Raw genomic sequence first — 27,994 nt, forward strand, 5'->3', positions numbered from 1 at the left:
GATGTCCATCTCTCATACAGCAGCCTGAATGGTCAGTGGCCACAAAACACATATTCAAGGGGTCTTGGTTTGAAGACAACTGCATTAAGGCGATGCAGAGAAAACTCGCTGCATCCCTTGCCTTTACTTGTTCTATAGACCGTCGACAAATCCAGATCATTGTGAGGATGGGGAGTTAGGGATTTGAATGAGGAGCAATGAGTAGAAAGGATAAGGGCCAGAGTAGCTTGTTTAAGAATTTGAGTGGAGAATGTGTGTTATGGTGATGGGAAATAGCAACTAAAATTCGATCATGGAGCTATGCGTCAGCACGTCCAAATCCTCAGCGGGGAATCTTGAATCCTAAGCATAGATTTAGGATTACACCCACTTCTGGGTCCACGAGACAATGCATACACAACAAAGATTGATCAGAAACAGGTGGCTGCATAACATTTATTGTAACCTAGACGCTCTGTATGGTACATTTTGTACAATATACATTGAATCCCAAAGCCGTTCATATTCTATGAACCTCTTCAGCATTCCGCCTCCACTCCTCATTCTTCCACCTTCTGCAAGAAAATCAAACGTGACATTGATTACATTGGGTGCACTTCTATCACGTTAACTTACATTTAATAGCACATATGTCAGAAATGACTCAGAACTGTTTGGTGAATTGCAAGCATGGCATAGGATTCGAAGCTTGGCACATGCTGGAGCCGCCACCTGGGAAAAGAGCAGCTGGCCCTCTCTCCGAGTCTACCCGGGCAGCCATCTTTTGAAGGGTGAATGGGCAGACACCTGCCACTGCCCCGCTCCCATGCTTGGCATTATGAGAGAGAACATGAATCAGCCGCCACAATCATTTATGTTCCTCCCAATTATGTGCAATTCAACAAATGTGTGTGTCTAAAATTAGGATAGAGCAGGCCCGTTACGGAGGGTGTGGGGGGTAAACTCACCACTCAATGAAATTATTAAGAGAATGAATGAGAGAAAGGCACACACTAGCTGCGTCTTCCACTAGGACAGGGTGGGCGGCTGCCCTCCTCTCTCATCCTATGATAGGGATATCACGGTCTCTCTCACCTTGCCAATGTCTCGGCTCTTCACTCGCAGTTTGTTGACCTGCGACTCGGCGATGTCCGCGCGCTCAGAAGCCTCCTCCAGCTCATGCTGAGTCTTTCGGAATCGAGACAGGTGGGTGTTGGCCTGTTCCTCCTGAAACAGAGAGAACATTGCATCACAACATTAGCAATTCATGAGCACAACATCAACGTAGGCATCAACCTATTATGCTAAATGTAGAAGATAATGTGAAGAAGCATGGGAACGGGCAATGCATTTTTGTGAGTACATATGTGACGTCTAGAAGGGCTGCAAGCAACGAGTATGTTGACCGTGATGAAACACGTGTTAACTCTCTTGCTCAATAATATCATTGAATATAAATGTGTCTTGTGACACTGGACTGATCACTGATCACTGTTCAGTACCTGGCAGTGCATTTAACTAAATGATACAAAATCTTGTGGCCCTCCATTATATCAACCCTTTCTCCCCTTGCATCCTTACTGAAGAGCACACTCTAATCATCAATAGGTGAAAGAAGCTATGTCCCTAATGATAATCTCAAGACATGCTACAGAGAATAAGCAGGGCACTCCATTCCCCAAGTGAAGCTGCCAAGCATTAATCTTATATGACTGTTTTGTAGAATTAGCGTAGTTCCACCCTGCTTCTAAATGTGGCCTGTGAACAACCACATTGGTGAAGGGACGGTTCATGGCAGTACTACTCCTTGTAAAAAAAAAAACATAATGCTTGAATTCTTCACTTACGGCCTCTTCCGATTGTCTCTTGTAGGCCTTCACCTTCAGCTGCAACTTGTCCACCAAGTCCTGGAGCCGCATCACGTTCTTCTTGTCCTCCTCAGACTGCCAATGATAGAGAAGTTGATGAACAAGTGTTTGGCCGAGTAGCAAGACGTGCTAATAGCCTAGTGGCGACCATAGTGATCGGTCTACAGGGCTCTCTGATTACCTGGTAGGTGACCTCCTTGAGTCGTCGCTCGTACTTCCGCATCCCCTTAATAGCTTCTGCTCCTCGCCGCTGCTCTGCCTCAAGCTCGTTCTCTAGTTCATGCACCTGCAAGAGAGCGTACTTTCATAAGAAACAGTCTAGTTCCTGCAGAAGAACACCATGAACTGTGTTTCACCACACTCAGAGGCCCCTTTAGGAATGAGGCACTGGTTCCAGCAGGAGAAGAGGAGCAGCCGGTGATATAAGATTTAACAAGGAGCAAGGCCGGCCACACTACAGGAAACAGGGCATGTTCTTCAGAAACCCTTGTCACTTCTTCTGGGTAGAACATATTTTTGGATGGTGAAGTAGCTTTTATGGCTCATCAAGGTGCAGTGTCTGCATCTACTTGAATAGTTTTCTTCCACATAGGAACAATTGAGACTGTTGGGATAGGGATGCAGTAGAACAGGGGTCTGTAAAGTTGGTTCTGCATATTTCTTGGGCTAGAACTCACGTCATCCGTAGCCAGCATAGCCAATAGAGAGGGTTCATGGAAACCATAGTCCAACACATTAGGAAAGCCACAGGTTGCAGACCCATGCAGTAAACTGTGAATTGGACACGTGCCCCAATGGGCGCTCCTTTGTGTGGAATAAGGTGATTAAGCATTGTTCAAGGGGGACAGAGACAACAGTAAACAGCTTTTTCAAAGTATACAAGAACACACACTTTACCTTTCCTAGATGCGTTTTTATGTTTTATTGTGTGGTCCTTTGCATGCACTGTTTCTATGTTGATTGGCTATTCTAAGAGAATTAGAATTGTATAACAACCTAGTAATGACATGGCTAGAAAGTTGGAGATCCAAGTCCAGCTCTGGTACTAACACATCCAATGAGTTTCACTTAACAGGTGTTCAGTGTAGCTCAGTTGGCAAGTGGACGCCACAATGGCATCACTGCAAGTGTGTTCACCTTTACAATAAGTGACTGTTTAATAACTGGTTAACCTAAAACGAGAGGTACTTCAGCATTGGCGGTACAGGAATGACTGTCAAAACCAAGGAAACACTGCCTTCTTGAAATGTATCACTATTGCAACCAAGTTGACTGTGACATTACCTGCCCTGGCACTTCCTACTGCTGGACACAAAAGAAAGCAGTGGGGCAGAAGTCGGTGAAGTCCTTGCACGTGCTCACAACTGTATGAGTCATTGGCACCACCGGATTATGGATCCCATTTGCAGTTCAGTTGTGTCAAAGCAAAAAGCCAGAACAAATTGCTGCTCCATCATTCCTCACAGTAACTTTAGGACTATAGGTTTCAACCCAGAGCATTTAAAATAGTGATTGTTAATCCAAAAGCGCTTCTAATGTGATTCATACCCTGGACTCTAGTTTCTGGAGCTGCTTCTTGCCACCCTTCAGCGCCAGCTGTTCAGCCTCGTCCAGGCGGTGCTGTAGGTCCTTCACCGTCTGATCCAGGTTCTTCTTCATCCTCTCAAGATGGGAACTTGTGTCCTGCTCCTTCTTCAGCTCCTCCGCCATCATGGCCGCCTAGTGAACGAAATACATCATTTGTAACTTCCATTAAAACACTTTCCCAAACAGCATTAACAAAGGTAAAAGCATCTCCCATAAGATTACACCATTGAATAATGGCAGGTTTTTTAATTCTTTATTTAGAGAATTTTTGAAACAGTGGAAAGAAAGCAATAAAATACAAATGTAAGACAAAGCGAGCATCATTAGTGTATAGCTTGTGACATAGCAGCAGGCACCCCTAGTGGAATACATGTTCATATATATCGCAACTCATTTTGACAGAGGCATTATTAATTAAACAAATAAGCAATTTGCGTGCTCACTTCCGCTTAGATGAGCAACAAAAGCGTTCATTTGCTGATGAGGTTTATTGATGTCCTAGGGCCATAAATTGGGGAGGGTCATTATCCTAAGCGATCACGACCTCTCCCGAGGTACAAAGGGCAATTAGCGATTAGTGGCAATAGCAATACAAGTTTCAGGGTTTTGATGGTGAAGTAAACATTTTACTTTAATAGTGAGTAAAGTAAATAGAGAGGCAGTACATTAAATATGCTTTTATTTATTTGTATTTTTTTGTATTTAACTAACAAGGTTTAATTGCAAACTTGGCTAAACTGGAGTGGGTTTACCATGAGCATTTATTAGGTGTCAAATAAAACAAACAGTTTCTCGATAAGGGAAAGCATTATCCCATGGTTCAGCATTATCGTTGGTGTGTTTCAGTGGAGCAAATGGTCCTCCAAGAGAGGAATATGCTTGTTGATAAACTTCTTTGCCTGGAAATCGCATTGTTGTTTCTGTTTCCTTTTAAAGAAAACAGTTACGAATGGAGTCAACACTAGTAGTTATTGACTGCACTCTTATTTATTGAGCATCTGAAGATTCGGATTGGCTCAGAGGAGGGCAATAACATCTGCTAATAGTGGGCATATGTACCCTGCCTGTTTATCAGACAAGGGTGTACTTCCTGGTTTGTGAAATTGATATTGGTGCACATAACTGGTGTGAAATTTCGATTTTGCAATCCAGAAAGTGAAAGGAAGTGGCCGAGGAGCGGTAATTGATGTGAGGCGGGCCAATGAGGCGACGAAGAGACTGGGGAGTGAAAAGGGTGACGGAGAGGCTTGGGAGGGTGGGAGGAGTGAAGTGGCAGTGGTATCCCCTTGATGATAAGCGATTAGCACTGGGGGCAGAGGGAGGGCGTTTGGTGGGAGGGGGCATGTTTGCTGTAGTGTCCCCAGAGAGCGAAGATGGGAAAGAGTGGGTGGTTGGGGGCAAGGAGTGAGAGAGATCCCTTTCACAGCTCCAATCGTGAGAAGGTCTATGCACAATAGGAGCTTCCGTGTTGCTAACAATCCTACGCTCGCTGTTCCTACTCTTTCTCTTAGGTAGCAATGTCCATAACCCTGTCCATGCGCGTTACACTGTTTCGCTACTTCCTTGCTGCATTTGATCATGCACTTCTGGCTCTGATTCTAGTTGGGAATGGTCTCTTTCTGGGTGTGTTATATGCCAGCTCCACTCTTCCTTCTCCCCCTATATGCAGTGGCTTCTTAGCATTGCCTGCTGCTGGTTAACCCATCCATTTAGGTAAACACACACTGTCTTGGCAGGCACCTTTTCTGACCATTCTGAGACGGATGTTCTCTGTCTTTATGACCCAGCATTGGAGTTGGTGAACATCTCGGTGTGCCAGTGTTTCATTCCAGGAAGCACCATGGACACACCCTAACAATGCACACTTTCCAATGCTTTAGCTCGAATAAATCTACACACCATTTAATTCTAATTGACTGATAAAAAAGCAATAGGTTCCATATCCAACGTATCTGCCAATCAAACACTGTTTTAATTGATAGAAACACTTGTATACAGGCGCGTTATGAATGCCATATCATATCATATCATGCGTCCCCCGATATTAACACATGTGGACACAGCTGATGTCACAATAGACACTGCAGATGCACATCCCTAGGATGGCCTCTGACTGCATACTCCCAGAAAAGTTCAAGAGCAAGTCTTGGCTTTAAAATAGTAAAACGGCCTTACATGATCAAAATGAAAGTGTTTTTTGGCAAATAAACACAACTTACATCAGTGATTGATTTTTTGGCTTTTTCTTCTGCATTTCTCGCCTCCTGGACGGCTTCTTCCACTTCACTCTGAAGCTGAGAGATGTCCGCCTCCATCTTCTTCTTTGTGTTGATGAGGCTGGTGTTCTGCGAATAATAATGTCATCATATTTAATCATTCATTTTCTGTATGTATATTTTTTTCAAGATTTTTCCTAAGCATCTCTTTGGTTTCATGCATTGCATTCGGTTGCCTTTCACTACGGTGCTGAACCACGACATAGTAGAATAGTACCAGTGAAGCTTATTTATCCGGCACACTGCTTATTTAAATGTTCTTTTAAATGGCAGGTGATATGGCCATTAATAGTAGCATTCCAGAAGATAGATTGCTGGATAACAAAGTTAAAAACTCGGGATAATAGTGTACTGTGGATGGTACTGTGATTGTAAATGTAGAAGACATATTGTAATGAAATCTTTGTGCACGAGTTCTCGGTATTAGCCTATTTGACTTATAACATTTGACATTTTGACCAAATTGACCTTTTCTGAGTGGTTCAAATTGACCTTTTTTGCATCCGATCCAAACAGACCTTTTTGTTTTAGGTCAAATAGGTGAATTCCTACTTACCTGAACATGAGGTGCATGGGTTGCGGGGGTGTTCCCCGCTCATACGTCAAAAATGGGTTGCAGGGGTGTCCCCCACATCTTTACAATGGAGGTCAAATTGGTAAAAAGGTCAAATGTTTTTAGGTCAAATTGCTGAGGACTACTTGCAAAAGGTCAAACATACCCAAACCCTAGTTCTCAGCTCTCCGTCATTCAGAATGTAGACATTCTGTCATTCGGGAAGGTTTGTCATGCAACAGCCTTTATTCACAAATGGGTCTGGAAAACAATGCATTCATTCTACAGTTGAATAATGACTATCATGAGGAACCTCTGTGCAGAGAAAACAAATGAAGATGCTCTTTAAGCCAGTGCCACGAGGGGGGAGCACATCAAGAAATAAAGATGGTGGTGCCAGAAGATCTGGCAAACAGATTATGTTTGAAAGGAAGCTGAGTAAGATGCGCCAAAGACTATATCCAGATAATGTCCAGCGGATGAAAAATGAAGGGCAAACGAGAAAGGAGAATGGAAAGCCCTGGGCAGACGAGGTGTACCTGAGAGTGTAGCAGCTGCACACGCTCAGAAACATCGAGAAGTTCCTGTTCAGCCACTTTGCGGCCGCGCTCAGTCTGTTCCAGGGCCGCTCTCATCTCCTCAATTTCTGCTGCCATCAGGTTACTTCTGCGCTCAACCATGGCCACCTGTTCCTTCAGATCTTCATTGCTTCTGAGAGCATCATCCAGGTGCAGCTGGGCATCCTTTATGAGAAAGCAAAGAAAGACTATAATGTGTAATATTGCACTCTCTAGAGCAAACATCAATAGCAAATATGTCTGTAACGATGCATTACCTTGAGCTGTCCTTGCACATTCCTGAGCTGTTTCTGTGCCTCGGCTGCTTGGCGGTTGGCGTGTCCCAGCTGGATTTCCATCTCATTCAGGTCTCCCTCCATCTTCTTCTTCAACCTGAGGGCATCATTCCTGCTTCGGATCTCAGAATCCAGCGTGCTCTGCATGGATTCTAGAGCCCTCTGGCTTGTCCTCTTTATTTGGTCGATCTCCTCGTCCTTCTCAGCAATCTTTCTATCAATCTCACCTTTCACTTGGGTCAGCTCCAGTTGAATGCGGAGGATCTTTGCCTCTTCATGTTCCAGTGAGGCCTGTAGAGTTTAAGATGATTGGTTTATATGGCAACATTGCTTTGTTTGTATGCAAGTTGGAATTGAAGCGCTATCATTTACAATAACACATTTGTTATGTGATCATTTCTAATGATTTGCACAAGGAGTGGGTCCGTCTTATACTTGCCTCAGCCTCTTCCAATGCAGAATGAAGATCATTCTTTTCTTGCTCAAGTTGTTTCTTGGCTTTTTCCAATTCATGAATGCTCTTTCCACTTTCAGCAATTTGTTCGGTGAGGTCAGAAATCTCCTCTGCAATTGGAATACATTTTGTTAAATTACTGCAGAACCTAATTGGGTTTGTGTTTCATAAATTAGGACAATATGTACATATAGGCAGCTCTATAGTGCCCAGCACATCTAAAATGGAAACTTCAGCACATCAAAAGTTAGAACCATGCTATTTCAATTTTGTGAGTTGTCAAGTGCTTGCACGCACCTACCCAAAATAAAAATCGAATGAAGCCCAAATCAGGAAAATACATCAAATTATTTAGATAGATTGGATTTAGTTATGCAAAAAACATTATGAAAGTAAAGGGAAAAATACAGCCAAATTTAATGAGTAGTATTTTTTCTCAGTGATTCATAGCCGGAGAAGGATCAGAGAAAGTTATTAGCCTCTGCTTATTTTCTTCTGAGATGGTTTTGGTTCTATCCAGGGCTCCCCTGAACCGTCAAAGCCAACAAGTCCCCACACCGCTGAAACTGCAACTCACGTTGAAGGTTTTTGTTTTCTCTCTTGAGGGTCTCAAGATGTTCCAATGACTCCTCATATGCGTTCTTTATTTTGAAGACCTCGGTACTCAGCGATCGTGACTCTTTCAGGGCTGATTCAAGTTCTGCCTGAGCTTCATCGTGCTTTTGCTTCCATTCTGCCAGGATCTATGGAGTCAGGGAAAGCAAACATTATGGAAATTCGGGCTTTTGGACAATACTCTCCTATTGATAGCGTTTAATGAACTGATACAATATTTGTGAAATTACTCTTTCAATTCTATTGATACCCTGATACTCTGGAATCCTTCACAAAGTACATACCTCGTTGTTAACTATTGTAAGTGCTTTATAATCACTTCAACCACAGAATCAGTCCACTGTCTGAAAAGATATGTAAAGCTCAATTTTGGATACATGTAGGGTGTTCACTAGACTCTAAGCATTGCTCGAGTTCATCTCCCTGTTTTGTGTCTGTTCCAATTTTCAATAAGGTATTCCATTAACCATTAGAAGAAATCATGGTCTAATACACATTACTGAACATTGGATTGGGCGTGTTTCCTAGTTCCAAGTGTGGCATATGTGTTTCCTAAGACTTCTGTATATAGGGAAAGCTTTTATTGAAATGGATGACTAGCTCAGAAGCCACCAGCATGCAATGCAAGGGATCTGAAGGAAGGCTCTTTTCAAGTCATTTTCTGTAGATATTACCCCAAGAGCTAACTATGTTGCCCTTGGCGATACCTTGTCAAAGTTTTTCTGCTTCTTGTCCAGGGCTGCACAGGCTGAGTTCGACCGCTCCACGTCAATCATGAGGTCTTCAACTTCACCATTGAGTCTCTGTTTTGTCTTTTCCAAAGAAGCACACTTGGAATTAACAGCCTCGATCTGTTCCTCGGCCTCCTGTAGTCGTTGGGCAAGCTTTTTCCTGAAGGAGAATAAACATTTGCTTTTTTAGCACAGGACATTTAAAAACGGTGCAGCAAGCTGTGGGTCAAATAAGAAAGAAAATAATGGAGAATTGTGGTTGTCAATAAAACTTCTTTTCTGTTTTGTAAAACTTCTTTTCTGTTTTGTATGAAATATGTTGTTGTCCCCATCAGTAGTCTGTCTAGTAATTTTGAAATGTGGCTAACACGCCTCCTTTTTCAAAGCCACCAAGTCAGAATGTCTTCTTCCCTCAATCGTTGCACTAGACCGCTACGTTTCTTCTTACTGCTCCACACAAGGTCTGGGAAAACGCCTTAAAAAGTGGCCCATGAATATTATCAGTGTCTCCATGCAAGCTATCCCCAACAGAGAGATGTGTGCAGGTCAATGCGGGCTTCGGAGTAACACCACCCACTAGCCGTAGGATTTGGGAGCCTGTGCAGCACCTGTGCTAGAAACAGTATTTTCTCTATTTCTAATGCAGGCCAACCTACACTGAAATCAGAGAGCATATAAGCAAATCCAGGGAAGAGTTCCCCATGCTGAAATTAGAAATCACAGGGGCCCTCCCTAAGAATTATATTTTCCAAATGTATACTACCCTGGAGCCCATGCTAGGAATTGAATTAGTCACTGGTTAATGTTCTTCGATTAAGCACATTTTAGGTGATTCTGGTTTTGGGTATATATGCTTGTTCGGGAGTGCTGCTCGCTGACTGCGAGACGCGCAGTATTATTATTAACTGAAAAAGACTATAGTTTAGGTCACTTGCAGCTCGTCTAATGTGCTGGCGACCCATCTTTAATTTTTCAGTAGCACGCAGGTGAGCTGCCAGATTCTCTGTGGAATGTCGGTCCTTTAAAACATCTGCATCGGTAACTGCCATTTGGCAATGACCGTTACACTAATGTTTAGAACTGTCCTCACACTTCACCCCTGCTCAGGGTTGACCAAACCATTCTTGTTCAGCACTCCAACACCCCTGGGTGTCTGGTTTGCAGTACATAAATTCACAAAACATATTAAGTCTATGAATACATTCCAACACTGTTGATGATTATATTATGCATGTAAGAGTAATTAGGATATATCGCCATAACACATCTGTCAGTTAAGATAGAAAGGATAGTTCAGGGGCAACGTGCTCACCTTGGAAGCAAGACAACGCAGAGCAACACAAGTTCAAACCCCGGGTCCGCGCTTAGAAACCTCTGGGTATAACGTGCGTTATAAATAACCAATTATAATTATAAATATGAACACTAGGTAAAAGCCCTATCTTTATTGCAGAGGCAGTGATGCTTGAAAGACCACCACAAACAATGTTTTTATTGAATGTATTATGGGTATGTTGCAAAGAACCCATACAATACTCTCAAACACAATCACTCAAAAGCAAACCATGAACATTGTAAAGAGTCTTTAAAAACATACTTGGCCTCTTCCAGCTCCTCTGTGCGCTGGATGGCATCGGTCTCATACTTGGTCCTCCATTGGGCAACTTCACCATTGGCTTTGGACAATGCCCGCTGCAGCTCCGCCTTGGCCTCCTGCTCCTCTTCATATTGTTCCCGGAGCAAGTCGCAGTCATGGCGGGAAGATTGCAGACCATGCGCGAGAGCATTCTTAGCCTGCAGGGAGGGACAACAGCACAAGTTGGAACAAAATAGAGTGGCATTAGGGTTTCTCACACCAAATAGAGCAGAGCCTCAGAAAATCTATTGAACTTAATGTTTGACATAATTCATCCAAATGCATATTAATACACTTGTGTTAATGTAACACAATGAGCTCCATTTATCATCAGACCCAATAACGTATCATCCATGAAATATGTTCAATTAGTGTTATAATTCACCCCAAATGTCCATTCTTGCATAAAGCTCTTTGCCTGCAGACCTACACTTTACTTGTGATAGAACCTATCACAACTTTAACTTTTCTTAAACAGGGAGTTAAGGGTTCCATTAGTAACTACCTTTTGTAATAATAACTTGGAGAATGTCACTGAGACAAGTAAGCTGTGTTTTATAATTTGCTTAAATAGTGGCATATCTTGAAATGACATTGAAATCTATGTAGGAATGTTGCTTGAGGGTGACATCATCTACCTTTGTCTCTTCCTCCAGATGTCTCTTCAGCTCCTCCAGCTGCTGGGTGAAGGCTTGCTTGGCCCTGCTTAGCTGTGAAATCAAAGACTCCTTTTCATCTAACTGCCTAGAAAATTCACCTAAAGGTAGAGATGTTTAGAAAATGAACAAAGTTGTCTTTGCATTATCATTCTTATAGAAAAGTCCTGAATAGTATGCATGTTTTACCATTCTCTGTTGCCAGGCGAGCCCTGTGTGTATTCAGGTCAATGATTTGTCGTTGGTGTTCTTCATCTTTTGACTTCACTTCACTAAATTGGTCCTCTAAGGCTCTGCATGTTTTTTCCAGGTTAGCCTTTTTGAAAAAGGAAATTATATATACATTATTGATTTGTCAGTTTTGCAAAATAACTTAGGCAACGGCAATAAATACACAACAAAAGTCAAATAAACCTGCCTTGGTTTTGGAGACAGACTCCATGTTACTGGCGAGGTCATCGATCTCCATCTTCAGCTCACTCTTCTCCTTCTCCAGCTTCTGTTTGACTCGCTGCAGGTTGTCGATTTGCTCCGCAAGTTCTGCGGCACTGTCCGCGTGCTTCTTGCGTAGAGCAGCAGCTGTAGCCTCATGCTGCAGTGTGGACTCTTCCAGGTCACGGCGCATTTTCTGGTATTCCGCATCTCGCTTCTTGTTCATCTCAATCTGAGCTGAGGTGGCCCCGCCGGCCTCCTCCAGCCTCTCGCTGATCTCTTCAAGCTCCCTGGAGAGATCTGACCTCTGCTTCTCAGTTTTGGCACGGCCCGCCCGTTCCGCCTCTATTTCCTCTTCAAGTTCTTCAATGCGAGCCTGAAAATAGGAGAAGTACAAATGCCTCAATGATATGACGGCCAAAAAGTATGGAATATTTTGGGTAATGTGGACGGTCTTTTAGTCTAAAGAATGTTTGCAAACCACTGTTTGGTCCGTGTGTCTATCACCTACGACATGCATGTAAAATGTTTTTAATTAATGCATTGAGACAATATCTTCTGTATATGCCAGACACCTGCTATAGAATACTTTCCAATAAGGTAATGGCTCTAGATTACTACCACTTCAATTTCTCTAACTAGTACAATGACAGAAAAAAGGAAACATGCTAACACGATATGACCAATGATTCTTTCTTCACAATCAATAGACCACCGAATAAAACACCAAGGATGTCCTTCTTTCACTTGAAAATAAGATATTATTATTTATTTATTTTATGAATTACATTTGTGTGTTTCTGAAACCCGTGAGTGTCAGGGCACATGAACCAGGTAGGTACAGTTGGTCATTCCAGCTGCATTGTAACCAGTCTCATACGTGAGAGCTTTAAAGTCAGACTGTTGCTCAGGAGTGTTGTTATCAGCAGGCCACCCATGGTTGCTAAACCAAGCACAATGCCGTGAGGGTGGGCACCACAATAATGAGGACAGTTGTGGCTTGTGTTCAGACCTTTGACTAATAAGGCATATTTCGTGGTGCCAAGATGTCTGTCAACTTTCATTCTGTTACTATTACAGCGGGGGCAACACAAGGAATGTGCCTTTTATGCTTCAAATTCAATATGGCTGAATATGTTTAGTTTAGTTTATTATTTGTATAGCGCCGCCTGGCCCTAGGGCATCCAGGCGCTTGCGATGAATACAACAAGAATAATACAACAGAAATGTACAAACCGATTACATATTTACAAATTTACAGTCTTGGTGCATGCTAGTAAGGTAGGGCTAGGCAGTTTACGTTTCTTTGGATAGAAGCCAAGTTTTGGTGTTGTGTCTAAATCTGTGAAAGGAAGGTTCTGATCTCAGCTCGAGTGGAAGTGAACTCCAAAGTTTGGAGGCAAGCACGGGGAAGCTGGAGCCACCTGCTTTTTGGAGCTTAAATCTTGGGATATTTAAGCAATGTGTTTGAGCTGATCTGGTAGGGTACGCTGGGGTGTGGTGATTGAGATTGTCGGATAGGTATCTGGGTGCTTGGTTAGCTAGGCATTTGTCTGTGAGTGAGATGGTTTTATATTCAATTCTTTGTGGTATGGATAGCCAATGGCAGGTGCGTCTGGCGTCCGAAATGTGTTCATGTTTGGGTATGTTCAGGGCTGCTCGCAAGGCGTTGTTTTGTATGACTTGTAGTTTGTTGATGTTTTTCTGACTGGTTCCCAAGTATAACGCATTGCAGTAGTCAACTTTGGAAAGGACTAGCGCTCTGGCTAAGGTGATGCAGTTGGATGGTGAGAGGTAAGGTCTGCTGGCATTGATGAGTTTACAGGTGTAAGCAGTGGCTGATGAGATGGAATTGATCTGTCTTGTCAGTGTGAGGGAGGAGTCGAGGTAGATTCCTAGGGTTTTGACGCTGTTAGAGACGATGATGTTATTGCCGTCAATAGTGAATGCTTGATAGAGTTTGTCGAGTTTATTAAGTCTGGGTTGGGAACCTAGGAGAAGAAGTTCGGTCTTGTCGTCATTGAGGCATAGGCCATGCTTGGCCATCCATTCTTGGATAATGGAATAAATGTTGTTGAGAGCAGTGAGGTCGGTGGAGTAGTCGCCTGTTAAAGGGATCAGTATTTGGGTGTCATCTGCGTAGTTGGTGTAGATGACACCCAAGCGGTCCAATGTGTCAAAGAGGGGTTTCGTGAACACATTATATAGAGTGGGGGAGAAGCAGGAGCCCTGGGGGACACCGCAAGTGACTGGGGCTGGGATGGCAGAGGCTGTGGGTGCGTAGACTCTCATGGATCTGTTGTTAAGGAAGGAATGGATCCATGCGTTGGCGTTATCTGAAAATTTGGCTGCTGAGGATAGATGTTTGCAGAGGATGTCGTGGTTGACCAGGTCGAAGGCGGCCGATAAGTCAAGAAGGAGAAGGATGGCTAGTTTACCATTGTCTTTAATGTTGTCCATCTGTATCTTAAGGTCAATCAGGGCGGTCTCAGTGCCGTGTTTGGGGCGGAATCCTGATTGTCTGAGTTATGTAAGTTATTTTTCTCAAGGTGGTTCTGTATCTGAAGATAGGCAGCTCTGTCGAGGATTTTTAGTAGGAAGGGTACGGTCGTAATGGGTCTGTAGTTGGTGGGGACATTAGGGTCAAGGGTGGGCTTCTTAAGTAAAGGAAGAACCCAGGAGTCCTTGAGGTTGTTGGGCACTATGTTGGAGGTGAAATATGAGTTGATGAGGGAAGTGATGAAGGGAGCAAGTTGTTTGGCTGCATCTTTAATGACTGGGGCTGGGCAGGTATCGCCTTGGCATTTGGACGGTTTAAGAGAGTAGATTATTTCTTCAACCTCTTTGATGGTTATGGTGGAAAACTCAAAGAGGTTATTGTCATCATTTTGGGGGGTGGTGTGGGTGTGTGTAGAGGGGGTGATGTTATCAGTGAGGGTGAGGCTTTCTTTCTTTGTCAGGATTTTGGCTTGTAGTGTGGCAATTTTGCCTAGGAGTGCTTCCTGGATGCTCGTGCACCAGTGGATGTCTTTGTTACAAGTGTCTGGAGTGGGGGAGGGTGATTCGAGTTCTCTCAGGATATTGAAGAGCTCTTTGGTATTAGATTTGGCGTTGCTGATTCTTTCATTGTACATGTTTTTTTTAGACTGGATGATGGCTGATTTATAGATGTTCGATGCCAGTGCGTAAGATGTCTTATTAATAGTGGATGGTGACTGTTTCCATGCTAATTCAGCTTGTCTTTTGGATTTGCGGAGTGTTTTTAGTTTGGGGGTGAACCAATAATTGAGGTGTGCTCGTGGTTTGGCTTTCCGAAGCTTGAGTGGTGCTATGGTGTTTATGGCCTTAAGGATAGTTGTGTTGTATAACTCTACTAGTTCAGTAGGGTTGGTCATGGTGGGTGAGAAGTCGATGATGGGTTGGAGTAACGGGAGGAGTTTCTCTAGTGTGATATTTTTGTTGTTTCTTGTGAGTGTGGGTGGGGCATTGGAGGAAGGCCCTGGTGTTTGAGTGCCTTTGTTGATGGTGAAGGTAATAAGGTGGTGATCAGTCCAAGCGCATGGAGTGTTGGAAAGGATGGTAGTGTTGCAGTTGAGGTCAGCTATCCAGTCAAGGATGCGGCCTTTGTTGTGTGTGGGTTGTGTGATATGGTGGGTGAGTCCTAATTCTGAAATTGTGTTGGCGACAGTGTGAGCTTTGTCATCTTTCTCATCATTGAGACCTAGATTAAAGTCTCCTAGGATGAGTAGTCGAGAGTTAGGTTTGATATTGTCAGAGAGTAAAAGGGCTATGTCGTCATTAAAGGATAGTATAGGGCCTGGCGGTCTGTAAATGAGGTGGATGGTGATAGTGCTTGTGTGCGTTGTGTATAGTTTGAGGGTGAGTAGTTCCGCTGATGGCCGTGATTGGTTTTGTATGTGTCTTATGTTGATGGAGCTTTTTGCAATAATGGCTACTCCACCACCTTTAGCTGTTTGTCTGTCTGCACGGTAGATGGTATAGTCATTGGGTATAGCAAGTGATAGAGAGGGGCCAGACGCTGGGTGGAGCCAGGTCTCTGTAATAGCTATGAAGTCGAGATCATTGAAGGAAATAATGTCGGCTATGTCTAGGGCATGGGCGACTACAGATCTCGCATTGATGAGTGCACCTTTGATGGTTTCGGTGGTGATGCATGATTTTTTCACCGCCCTTCACCCACCAGTGACTGGTGTTTATTATATTAGCAGTTTGTGATGGGAGGAGGTGAACTTCTTAAAGTCCTTGGCAAATGCCAAACAAGTTTAGGAGATGTTGTATGCCAACATGCTTCTCCTCTTTGTGACCACTTCCAGTATACATCCTGGCTTCGCTTAGAATGCAATCGTCAACTCAAAGAGGTGCTTATGGAAATGGTCACCCCGTACTAGTGCAGTCAAGTGATGGGACACAGCCAGAGTCCCGGAAAGTTGGCAGGATGGCATAACAGTGCAGTCTATTCTGTGCAGTTACTCACTGCATCCTAATTCCAAGCTTTTCAATCTGAATCTGTGGGAGACACTATGCTCTTCCTGTTCTCAGAAATCAGAATCAGAAATCAGAAATATTAAAACATACCTGCAGCTCCTTGATCTTCTTCTGCAGTTGCACACCAAGGATCTGCTCATCCTCAATCCTACTTTGGAATTGACTGATTTCAAACTCCTTCCTGATCAAATGAAACAAGTTAAGCACATTCACATGAGCAAGATTTGTCTATCACCATTCATAATCCTGGTGGAACAAAAACTGGTTAATTAACTGCAGTGTTGTGCACACTTACACACGTTTCCTGTACTATGCACCTTAAAACTCTGATGAGCACAATGATGTCATTTCATCTTTCCTCAACATGTATATGTTTTGTGGCCAAGAAACAGTTTTCACAGATCACCCTAAAAGTGATATGTGAGTTGAAATGTTGCAGTTGTCCCTCTTTTTTGAAGCAAGTAGAATTATTAACTTAGTGGTTGTCCAAAATACTGTTTTAGCTTGTGTCGATAATCCGTTTTTAATAAGAAGTTGCAAACCATGTGACCAATTCACTATACCATAGCTGGGCTTTGTTGGGATGAAGTGATTGAGTTGAAATCTACCACATGAACGAATGTTTAGTTACCACTAAATGAGCTACTCTCTATCCCGGAAAGCTACGCCACTGAATTACCACTAAAGAGGAGAATAGCAATGGATACGTGAAAGTCTGTATCTACCTGACATATAATGGAGCTATGGTACGTACAATTGATACATTCCTTGCTGTGTGGAGATTAATTGAACACTATTGCACTATGCAATGATTATGTAGTTTTGCAAAGTACACAATCCTGAAGGAGTTTGACGAAAATATGTTGCCCCACCCATACTATCCCTATACATGTACTAGTTATCTCTCCATGCAGGGTTCTCTAATCAAGATCACTGGTAGTGCAGGCCGAGTGAAGCCAACCTGCAATTTCAGTTACTGCGTGTTTACTGCACGTTCACTACTGCTACCACTGGCTACTGACTGCATGTTTGGCAATGGCCCTCAATTACTATAGGTCACACATCACTTGTCATTCCAATCTGTTTCTTGATGAAATTCTCTTTCCTGTTTGCAACCTTTAATACACTTACTTTTTATTCTTTTCATCGAGCTGTTGCTTGTCATTTTCCATGTCCATAAGAGATTCCTGGGCCAATTTGAGGTCACCTTCAAGCTTCCTCTTAGCTCTTTCCAAGTCCATGCGAAGCTTCTTCTCTTGTTCCAGGGAACCTTCAAGCTACAGTAAGGGAGAACGGAGGAACTCATCATTGTTATTATGCCAGGCAACAGTGAGAGATATTGTTATCTGTCATTGAACAGCTGTAGTTTTCTCTATGGGAGGTGACTTACATCATCCACTTGCTGCTCCAGTTTAGTTTTTGCTTTGGTTAGAGTGTTGACTTTGTCTTCTTCCGCTTGAAGGTCATCCAAGGTCTGCTGATGAGCTTCTTGGAGAGCCTTCTTCTCCTTGGAGAGCTTAGCTATATTTTCATCCAAGATGGCCATTTCTTCAGTAAGATTCTTAACCTGTGATTGCAAATGAATAATTCATCTTATCTTAAGTGCATACATCATTCAGAATCCCAGCGGCATTTCAGCACTGGCCTGTCACAAGGACATCTCATAAAAATGTTCCAGAAAAGTGCTGTTTGTTTTGAACCAGCAAATATTTGGTGTGGAGTTTTCAATGTTGGTTGGGGTCATATTTAAGCAGAAAATAAGAACTCCCAAAAATGTTCTAGCAATTATGTTCACTCTTAAAGATGAGACTTTAACCTGAACAAAAACATGTGAACTTAGTTAATTTGACTTACAGAAAGACCACAGTGTTGGGCCAACAGGTACCATAGCCTTGATTTGCATTTCAGGTCTGATTGTTCTAATCAACAAAGCTCAACATTTTGTGCAATTCGCTCCTTATTCACAGGCAACTTCCTCCATGTTTTCTTAGTTTTAATAGTTCGCATTTACACACTATTTTTCAAAATGCTGAATGGGTCGAAACTAAAGTTTTCAACTTCTTTGTAAACATTGAGTTTGCTTATCTTGGTAACACTTGTGGCACCTGCGACTAAGTATGCACATTCTAAGTAAGCTCACAATAAGCAAGAAGGCACCTCTCATTGTGTGCTTTTCGTCAATCGGCAAAGAATGGCCTAATAATTTGATCAAAATCTTTTTTGGGTGTTTCCTAAGTCAAATAAAAACATATATGTTACCTTGTTCTCAGTGGCATGCTTCTCCTTTTCCACTTTGGCCAGTGTCAGCTCGAGGTCGTCGATGTCCTTCTTGAGCTCGGAGCACTCGTCCTCGAGTTTCCTCTTCTTGGCGGTCAGCTCAGCGTTGGATTCTTCTTCATCCTCCAGCCTTTCGGTAATTTCCTTAATTTTAGCCTCCAGGCCAATCTTGCTTTTGATGAGCTGCTCACATCTTTCCTCAGCATCCGACAGATTTTCTGTTTCCTATGAGATTTTAAATAAAATTACACAAGCACAAATGTAATATAGACCATTCATGGTTTTCGAATGTGACTAAATAACGTTAGTTATATGTCATTTAATAACATAAAGATAAGACAGTGTAATTGGAGTCCTATACATTATACTTCAATATTTGTAAGTGATCGTTTCCTCCTCATTTAAGGGAATCTGCAGCAGGTAATGTGCCCTGTTATTGAGAAATAAGCATTGCATTCAGGTCACAGTTAAATTAAATTAGAGATGTGGACCTTCCTATCATGTGTCTCTCCATTGCAGGCCTTCTTTTTGTTGCACAGGGTTGGCCTCTTCCTACTCCCACACCTTGCACCCTAATCCCCCAGCCCAGCTCCCTCATCATCCCCATCCCCCTGGCTCTCCCTAATACACCATGACCCAAAATGCTGTTTCATCCTGTGATGCCAGCTGTTTTCATCACTTCTTTGTGTTGCCCATTGTTCTACCACGCCCCTAACAGCTGCTTGTTTGACGGTGCCTGCTAACAATTAAACTATATATGTTATGTTTAAGTGGGCCATGGTGTCGCAACCGTGAAACGATGATCTTCTCCCCTATTTCAATGTAAATTTGAACAAATGGGTTCAATTCAGTTATTTCACTTTTCATAGAACAATCTTTACTTTTTGTATTGCCTTTGTAGGTTATGAGATTAGAATATTGTTCTTGTTTTAGAGTTAGAACTTACGGACTGGACTTGAAGCAGCAGGTCATTCTTTTCCTGCATGACAGCAACCATTTTCTCTTCCAGTTCCTTCCTTCTTGCCTCGGATTTAGCCAAACTTTCTTTGGTTTTCTCAAACTCTTCCTTCATGTTGGCCATCTCCTTCTCAGACTCGGCGCTCTTCAGGAGGGGCTTAATCTTGAAGTAGAGCTTCATCCATGACCAATGTTTGACATTCATGAAGGAGCGGACATTGTACTGAATGGTGAAGATGGACTCCCTAAAAATGAATCAACAAATGTATTGATGGAGTATGTTCACCCCAATGGAGATTTGATGTTCAATTAAACATCAAAACATGTCTTTGTTGAAGTAGTTTCAAAAGAATGGATGTATTTGTCTACATTGCACATGTTGTGAGGATTAGTATGTACTTATGGGTTCATTTGAAGCAGCCTCATTAAAAACACATGTTTTTCATATTTAAAACAGGTCGTTCCAATGGAGGCCAGGAAATACCAAGTGAGAAATAGTGAGAAATGGACAGGTCAAAATGCCTCTTTGCAAAATATTACAGTGCTCCAAGTGGTATGCTATACACGCTCTGCAGAAGGATAATGCCACAGACTGTACTAACGGAGTACAACTTAAAAAACAGATAAATAATGTAATCCTCTATACCTCGGTCATTCCAACAAATGCAAAACTAACTTTTGATGAGCTTTCCATACATACTGTAAATTAATGTTCTCATGTGAATGGGGTTTACCTCCTTTGCATCATCTTCTGGAATTCTACTCTCATCAGAAATCCTCTGCACATGGCCTGAGTTTTTGTGATCAGTTCAGCTAATTTTTCATCTCTCATCTCTTCAAGAACGCCCAGAATACCAGCTTTGAAGAATACCTTTAGAACAAAATTAGTTGGTTAGACATGATATTTTCATAAGTCCTGGTAATGCTATCCACCTATGTATTTTCTTAATATCAAAGCAAATTCTTGATACATAAATATGAACAGGTAAACATTTGATAGCAAAGGTTTTTATTAACCTTTTCGGGGGACGTCTCAGCATTCATCGACTGCTGAATTATGTAACATATATGTAACAGTCTGAAGTCCATCGTGTGTCCTTCTGCATTCATACAGCTACTATGCATTTAGGCAGCTGTACTTTGTTCTTTTACAGGCTGTTGTTCTATATGTGATTCTCAATGTTTGTTTAGCTTTCTACTATATTATATTTATAAGGAAATTCATTGGATTTTCTGCAGTGTAGCAGACTAAGCAAACATCAACATATTTGAAAATGCTAAGAAGAGAATATCTAATTCTGACAGGCCACATACTCTCAAATACTCAAAAATAATGATGTGAAATATAGAAAATATAAAGCAAATATAAAGCAAGCAGACAAATGTCCATATTTTAAGATCTCAATGGAGCCCAAACATGCAACACAAATTAGTTGGGAAGCACTGAAAAGAAAAGTTGAAATATTTACCTTGGTGTGTCCAAATTTGTACTGAGTATGATCAATATCAATGGAGCCAAGTAGTTTCTCAGAAGCCTTCTTGCTGTCAATAAATTGCCCGTCTGGGATAGCACTGGCATTTAAGACTTTGTAACTGTAGATGATAAGAAACATGTATTTATACATTATTGTGAAAAACATGCACCTTGTGATGACAACTGAAGGACCAGTCTACAATAATTATGCATATATTGGCAAAGCATACGAATGATCATCAGCTATGCAAAACCAGGGCATGTGGTCTGAAGAAAAACGCAGCTTGTGCTCCAAAGTGTTCAACATTTTTACAATATGAACTTCAATTTCCATAGATGTTTGGACAAATAACGTTAACATCAAAGCATATTTCAATTTCTTTGTCTCATGTACATACAGAAAAGAGTGTATTAAACGTCCTCTACTTTGTAGATGAATATAAACAAGGAATATATATATATATATATATATATATATATATATATATATATATATATATATATATATGGTGTAGTTGCTGTGAGTAAAGTGAATTGTGTAGGAGTGCAATGTGTTTCCGTAACTACGTTTCGTTTGAAGATGGAGCTGAAACCATTTTTCATTAGCTGAAACTGTGTCTTAGTTGATCGTGTTATGAGACTCTAGAAAGCAACCTTGGTCATGCCGTAAAGGCTCCCTGACCTGTTCTCCATCCACCCATCTAATCCCAGTTCTTGCCTCTATGCATGTACACAATACAAATTGCAATAAGCAAACGCCTAAATAAAGTTCTCTGTATATCAATAGCAAACTATTTTATGAGCCTGCCCTATGCTCAACTCGGAGAAAGACCACTCATATAATTTCAGAGATCTCATCAAGAGAAATGTACACACATACATTTTTCAGACGTAATAAGACATAATGTTCCACATGATGTAGTTATTTATCAGTTCACAGATATTTTGCATGCCCCATTTACCGTTGTTTGAAGTCCCCGTAAATGATTCTGCTGGGGAATCCCTTTCTGCAGATTCTGATGCCCTCCAGCACCCCGTTACACCTCAGCTGATGAATAACCAGGTGGTGATCCATGACACCTTAAAACAATGCAGATAACAGACTAAGTCGGTGTCAACATTTTGAATCTAAATATTGCAATCTAATATAATTCCTCAACATGAATATATGAAACCTAGTCATATCTTAATAAATCAATAAACTGTGATATGATTGTCAACTAAACATGTACCTGGAATACCGGTTGAGGTAATCCGTCAGCGTATCTGCTTTACAAATGAACATGTCTGAGTGTTGTCAATACTGTCAATGCTGTCACTCACCGGGTGTCTTGGTCTCATTGGGGATGAGGCAGCGCACGAAGTGAGGGTGGGTGCTTCTCAGGTTGGACATCAGTTTGTTCAAGTTTTCCTGTAGTTTGAAGGAAGAGCGCATGTCAGCATTTAGGGGTACATTTGGCGCATTGGAACTGGAAAAAAAGAGTTCATTCTTGAGAAGAAATGACTCACCCTGAAGAGTGCAGACACAGTCTGGAAAGAGCCACCCTTCTTCTTGCCGGCCTTCTTGCCAGCGCCCTCTTGAATGAAAAACAAGCATTTGCACGGTCAAATATTTGTTGAGTTTAATCACACATGATTGATTGCCTCAGGGGCACTGCAAAATATGTTAAACCCCATTTAGGATGAGGTAAATGTGTCCTTTGCACGTGTTTATGGATTAGGTTTTTTCACATGGACATAATCGATACATAGGGCCTGATTTACAGTGTTTTTCAATAGGATGTTCCCATTGAAAAACACATTTGTAAATAAGGCCAATCGTATTTTGGACGAGAGGGGGATGGGGGCGTTAATGCAGTGTTTTGTATGTTATCTTACAATGTATTCCATATTAGTTTAGTTACTATTTCTCTTTTGATGCTAACCTACCAATCCATAATAATTCTTCAAAAAACGTTTTTCATTTAATTCGTAAATGCAAACAGGTGCTTTCAATGCCTTCATTGTTAGGCTAGAGCACGGATTGAACTCATAATCTTGCCTTAATGCCCAAATGGGGGATCTTGTCTCGGGTGTCCCTCCACCTATACCCCCATCAGGACAGCTCTCACCATACACTGAAACATTTTACCAGACACCATTATTGGAGTGATTTCAATTCATTGGCGTGAAGGGATTTGCAAAAGATGGGGAGCTACTCCCAGGTCTCCTATCCTATTGCCGAGGTGATGCTGCCAATGGATGCATGAAGGCTGTGGGTACCCATTTTTGGAGACTAGATGATTTGCACATGGATAGATTCTTGCTAGCATTTGAAGAACACCCTAGTGATCATCTGTTACGCGTGCAACTTCAGAACGCAGAGGCTTAACAAGAAGGGAGGGGACATCATTAACTCTCTTTCATACCATTGTCTATCACAGCTATGGTGTATGGGCTTTCTATTTCTAAATTTCCATCTAGCGTTTTTATAGTGGTAGCCTATTGTCCCAATGAACACCAATTATACTTCAATTCATACAAGTCACTGTAACTTAAAGAACATTCCTTGTCAAATCTGTAAACATGTTTAAAATGCCTGAGTTTATTAACACATATTGCAACTTCCTTAAATGGAAACTAGCATACTTATATTTTAGGCAGAATTTGCATATCTGTTCATTTGTAGCTCAGTCTTCATGTAGAATATGCTCATGTGGAATTTTAAATATTGCTGATTTTATACGGCTAGACTGTAACCACTGTAGAGTAAAATCGAACCGTGTGTTTAGAATGATCAAAAATATATGGAAATAGTATGCCTTGAAATCCATTACATGTACATGTTTGTCACCTATATTCATTGTGGAGGTTCTAAAAACATAACTTGATTCGACTATTCAGTAGATCAACCAACCCAATGCTAGTTTGACTACAAAGAGGTATTTGCTCACCGTGCCAACTGTACGGGGATTAGTCTAGTTTGTGCTTTGGACGTTGGTTCAAGATTCCGAGGGAATGTCGTACATACTGATGATGATCTGGAGTGGTTATGACCACAGGGTAGCTGGTGGAGTCAGAGCATCGATTAAGTCTACTCTTAGACCTTAGTCCCGGTGGAAGGGCTTGTGGGAACTGAGTGTCATAAGAAACAAAACTGATCCTTTTTGATAGTCTTGTTTATTCGTTTGATTTGTGTATTTGAAAATCATTCCCAAACAATTGTTTTACACAGCCCATTTTTGATAATATGTGTGTTGTATTGACACCTGACAGAGGTCCTCCAATCAAAATGTCTCCCTTTTGTTTCTTGTGGTCACCCATTCCATGAACCGTGTCTTATTATTATATAGCATCCGGGGCTTTGATTGACAGTCACCCGTAATAGATGAACTCGTTATGCATTGGTAGAGATTGGGAAAACCGTATCACATGTACCCATACAAACTTAAACTTTGTTGCGAAACGTGCATTATTGGTAGATATCTGAAGAAGAATGCCTATTTTCTTCTTACGGGTCTGCCCTGTTTATCTATTGCTAGTGATATTGATAAGGGGACTCAAGCACAACAGGACTGATTTACAAAGACTTGCACTGGAGTAAAAGAGGTGATGCCAGTCAGTATGCCTGATTTGCACCTGCTAACCTTATACCTGATTCACAAAGCCTAAAACCACATCAAAACTGGAGATGCCCAAAACCTTAGATTATCACATATAAATATGATCCACATAGTCTGGCTCAATGGCATCACACAGATGTTTGCTTCAGTGTTGGGCTCTGTGAAGCAGAAATAAGGCTAAAAGACACAAAACTGAAATGCTCACAGGAATCTCCTGATGTAATTCAGTGCACATCTTTGTGTAACATGTTACCTCACTAATGGTCGCCATCTTGGGTTTGTGATGTTATAACAATGTTAATTTGACAGTGTAATCTGTGGAAGTACCCAATGATTGCCTGTATCTTTGTATACGGTTCAGAATTTTTGAATGCATTTGAAAAAAATAAAATGTATGGGGTGGTTCCCCTCCAACCCCCAATTCCTTTAAAAAATATATATATATATATCTATACGAAACTAAAATAATACCTAAAACATGAAAAAATGCATTCGAAACTTTTTCATTCGAAAATTTGTATTCGGAACTTTTGTATGTCGAAACTATTTTTTCGAAAGTATGACTGGACACCTTTGTATACTATCAGAACACACTGCTATTCTATGTAACCATAGTTCCCTCTTCTTAGCAATCACCTCTGAACATTCAGAACAAAATGAGTAAAGGATTTCCCTCAATTGATTGACAGCCTGTAAAAAGCAATGTTCTTGCACAGCATGTAATAAACCTATTGCAGTAGAAAGGTAGACATTATTATGTTTGTTCTATGAATTATTGTAATTAATATTTATGCAGATCAACTTTTAGGAATGGCATACAGCACAAGCAATACTTTGGGTTTCATCTAAAAGTAAAACAGTCTTCCTCCATTATCAAATGTCCTAATTAAAGTACCTTCAGCTCCATGGCTGGCATAGAGAAAACACAAGAGCTTCACAGAGGCCTTCTGGTAGAGCTGGATCACAGAGTCGTTCAGTGGGTCCTTGTTCTTCTCCAGCCAGCCGTTGATGTTGTAGTCCACGGTGCCGGCATAGTGCACCAGTGCGAAGTGTGCCTCGGCCTTGCCCTTGGTAGGCTTGGGCTTCTGGAAGTTGTTGCACTTGCCCAGATGCTGGTCATAGAGCTTGTTTTTGAAGGATGTGTCTGTAGCCTTAGGGAACATGCACTCCTCTTCCAGGATGGAGAAGATGCCCATGGGCTAGAGGATGGGGGAAAACATGGGCATAGCTTAGAATAAAGAAGTTTTAAACATTTACACACAGAATTGTTGCAGTTTGTCAGTAAAACCTTAGAACATTAAGTGAAAAGGGTTAATGTGGGGTAAATGGCAGAGGCTTGGCTTATTGCACCTCTAAGGGGCTTTTGTTAATCATTCTTGAAATGTACCAAGTTGATTATGAATTAATCCAGGCTCATCTTCCCTCCAAGGGCCCCAAACATTGGTTTGAAAGAAGGCTGGTATCTAGTAATTCATTGGCAAATAAAGAAATAAGCTCTGAGATCTCACGCAGTAGATCATGATCCATCTTCAGATTAGTGACTAGATATTCACACCCTTTCCCTTTAATTCTTTCTAATTGCATGGAAATAGGTGCTCCCGTTCTGCTTCTTTGTTTAATTGCTGTAGACAAAGTGTAATAGAGCTCAGAGATCTCTAGCGTTAGAGGATGAATGTTCATGTTATCCTAAGTGATGCCTGCTATTAGATGAATTGTATTCCTCTGGTGTACTCTCTCTTTTGCCTTGTGTGTAATAAGTGTGAATGTATTCAGAAGCCTCCATTGGGACTCTGGTATACCATAAAAAAGCTCCAAACTAATACAGGTTTACCTAGTTTCAGAGTTGCTGTAGTTTCTTACCCATGGGGAGAAGCAGCAAGGTATGTTGTCATATATTATCTTGAAACTAACAGTCACTGATTCAGGCCTCACAATCTTGGTTAAGAGCAGCACACCAACCATACCTTCTCAATGAGCTCAATGCAGGCGGCCAGGTCCATGCCAAAGTCGATGAACGCCCACTCAATGCCTTCCTTCTTGTACTCCTCCTGCTCCAGGACGAACATGTGGTGGTTGAAGAACTGTTGCAGCTTCTCATTGGTGAAGTTGATGCACAGCTGCTCCAGGGTGTTGAACTGAACATTTAAGATACAGGATATTTTAGTTGATTTGAAATTTCATGCATGTAATCGAGTGACACTTTAGCATTTGTATGTTACAGCTGCAGTGATCGCATAATTTACTTACATCAAAGATCTCAAAGCCGGCAATGTCCAGGACGCCAATGAAGTGCTGTCGCGCTTGCTTCGTGTCCAGCTGCTGGTTGATGCGAATGACCATCCACAAGAACATTTTCTCATAGACAGATTTGGCCAAAGCACCGACATTGTTGTACACCTGATCAGAGAGAATTATAGCGTCAATGAGTATTTCTTTGGTTTTCAGAACACCTTGGGTTTCACATAGCAAATGGGGGCAACGCTACTGTACCTGGGCGACAGTTTGACCTTTGGTGACGTATTCATTGCCAACCTTCACTCGTGGGTAGCAGAGAGCCTTCAGCAGATCTGCAGAGTTCAGACCCATCAGGTAGGCTATCTTGTCAGCCACTGCAATCAAGGATATAGGTTATTTCATGCATGTATTTATTCATTTACATGTCATTTATACAGTGCACAAAGCCCAAAGGCATATAGGCGCATTAGCTTACGAGATTGGTTACAGATTCGTTTTATGACACAGTTACATTCAGGAATAGGCAGGTACATCAAATAGGTGGCATAAAAAAGGTTACAGCCTTATGTAGCATTACATTGTTTCATATCTATTGCTATACATTATGTAAATACTAACATTACGTTTGGACACGTTTCCAAAAGCCACTGGAAAACTGTTACTATTTTGTTGGAGTTTCCGATCTATGTCAATACTGTATTTTTGATACTGAAGTCAAATGAAACATTGTTATGCATTAGATCAACTGATTTCAAACCTTGCACACTTATATGCTTTGCATCATACTACCAATAGTTCAAACTCCAAATCTGACGCTACACAAAGTTTGGAGTAAAATCATCAACATATTTTCGGCTTTGCGTGCTGTGTTCCTCTGTGTACAGGCTGATAATCCAGAACCAAGAAGACGATTCATCAGCACCCCTAAACACACACATTAGGAAAAAACAGATTATGTGTCTAACTCGCCTGTGCGTGTGAGGCTGTGTGTGAGAAAGCAGATCCTTGAAAGTGGCTTGGGTAAGGTATCAAAGATAAATACCCTCCTTCAGAGACACAAAATATCCTGGTTTCATTCAGTGAAGCACACAGTGTGCATTACAGTATGCAACCACATTGCCTCTCCATTTAAATTGTAAATATCAGGCATGTGGCAGCTGGAAGCTTCCTTACAAGAGGAACCTTACAAGGCCCATGCTGTGGGAACGGGGTCCAAAGGCTAGGAGCAAAAGACCGACTTTTAAAGAAGCCATGAATTTCTGTGGCTTATTTTTCTGTCTACCACAAACCCTGTGTTTATTGA

The 27,994-nt window shown here is 41.6% G+C and overlaps 1 protein-coding gene across 1 annotated transcript in view; it reads right to left on the bottom strand.

Annotated features, from left to right (window-relative positions):
* Nucleotides 1–421: 421 nt before the first annotated feature.
* Nucleotides 422–27,994, bottom strand: part of LOC138582821 (myosin-4-like) — a 44,081-nt gene continuing 16,508 nt past the window's right edge. Inside the window, exons 12-40 of the mRNA XM_069654485.1 lie at nt 26,947–27,065; nt 26,704–26,853; nt 26,421–26,591; nt 25,352–25,655; nt 22,364–22,431; nt 22,178–22,265; nt 21,817–21,934; nt 20,850–20,973; nt 20,115–20,251; nt 19,370–19,625; nt 18,406–18,648; nt 17,537–17,713; nt 17,278–17,423; nt 16,237–16,327; nt 11,627–12,016; nt 11,398–11,524; nt 11,191–11,309; nt 10,514–10,710; nt 8,893–9,076; nt 8,148–8,313; nt 7,556–7,680; nt 7,099–7,407; nt 6,803–7,006; nt 5,654–5,779; nt 3,396–3,566; nt 2,029–2,133; nt 1,827–1,922; nt 1,075–1,206; nt 422–554 (exon numbers count right to left, since the gene is read on the bottom strand). Of these exons, the coding sequence (XP_069510586.1) occupies nt 540–554; nt 1,075–1,206; nt 1,827–1,922; nt 2,029–2,133; nt 3,396–3,566; nt 5,654–5,779; nt 6,803–7,006; nt 7,099–7,407; nt 7,556–7,680; nt 8,148–8,313; nt 8,893–9,076; nt 10,514–10,710; nt 11,191–11,309; nt 11,398–11,524; nt 11,627–12,016; nt 16,237–16,327; nt 17,278–17,423; nt 17,537–17,713; nt 18,406–18,648; nt 19,370–19,625; nt 20,115–20,251; nt 20,850–20,973; nt 21,817–21,934; nt 22,178–22,265; nt 22,364–22,431; nt 25,352–25,655; nt 26,421–26,591; nt 26,704–26,853; nt 26,947–27,065 (4,658 nt within the window). The 3' untranslated portion in view covers nt 422–539. The remainder of the gene's footprint in view (nt 555–1,074; nt 1,207–1,826; nt 1,923–2,028; nt 2,134–3,395; nt 3,567–5,653; nt 5,780–6,802; nt 7,007–7,098; nt 7,408–7,555; nt 7,681–8,147; nt 8,314–8,892; nt 9,077–10,513; nt 10,711–11,190; nt 11,310–11,397; nt 11,525–11,626; nt 12,017–16,236; nt 16,328–17,277; nt 17,424–17,536; nt 17,714–18,405; nt 18,649–19,369; nt 19,626–20,114; nt 20,252–20,849; nt 20,974–21,816; nt 21,935–22,177; nt 22,266–22,363; nt 22,432–25,351; nt 25,656–26,420; nt 26,592–26,703; nt 26,854–26,946; nt 27,066–27,994) is intronic.

Source organism: Ambystoma mexicanum, chromosome 3q (genome assembly GCF_040938575.1).
Source record: "Ambystoma mexicanum isolate Mex_15411 chromosome 3q, UKY_AmexF1_1, whole genome shotgun sequence".
Lineage (NCBI taxonomy): Eukaryota > Metazoa > Chordata > Amphibia > Caudata > Ambystomatidae > Ambystoma > Ambystoma mexicanum.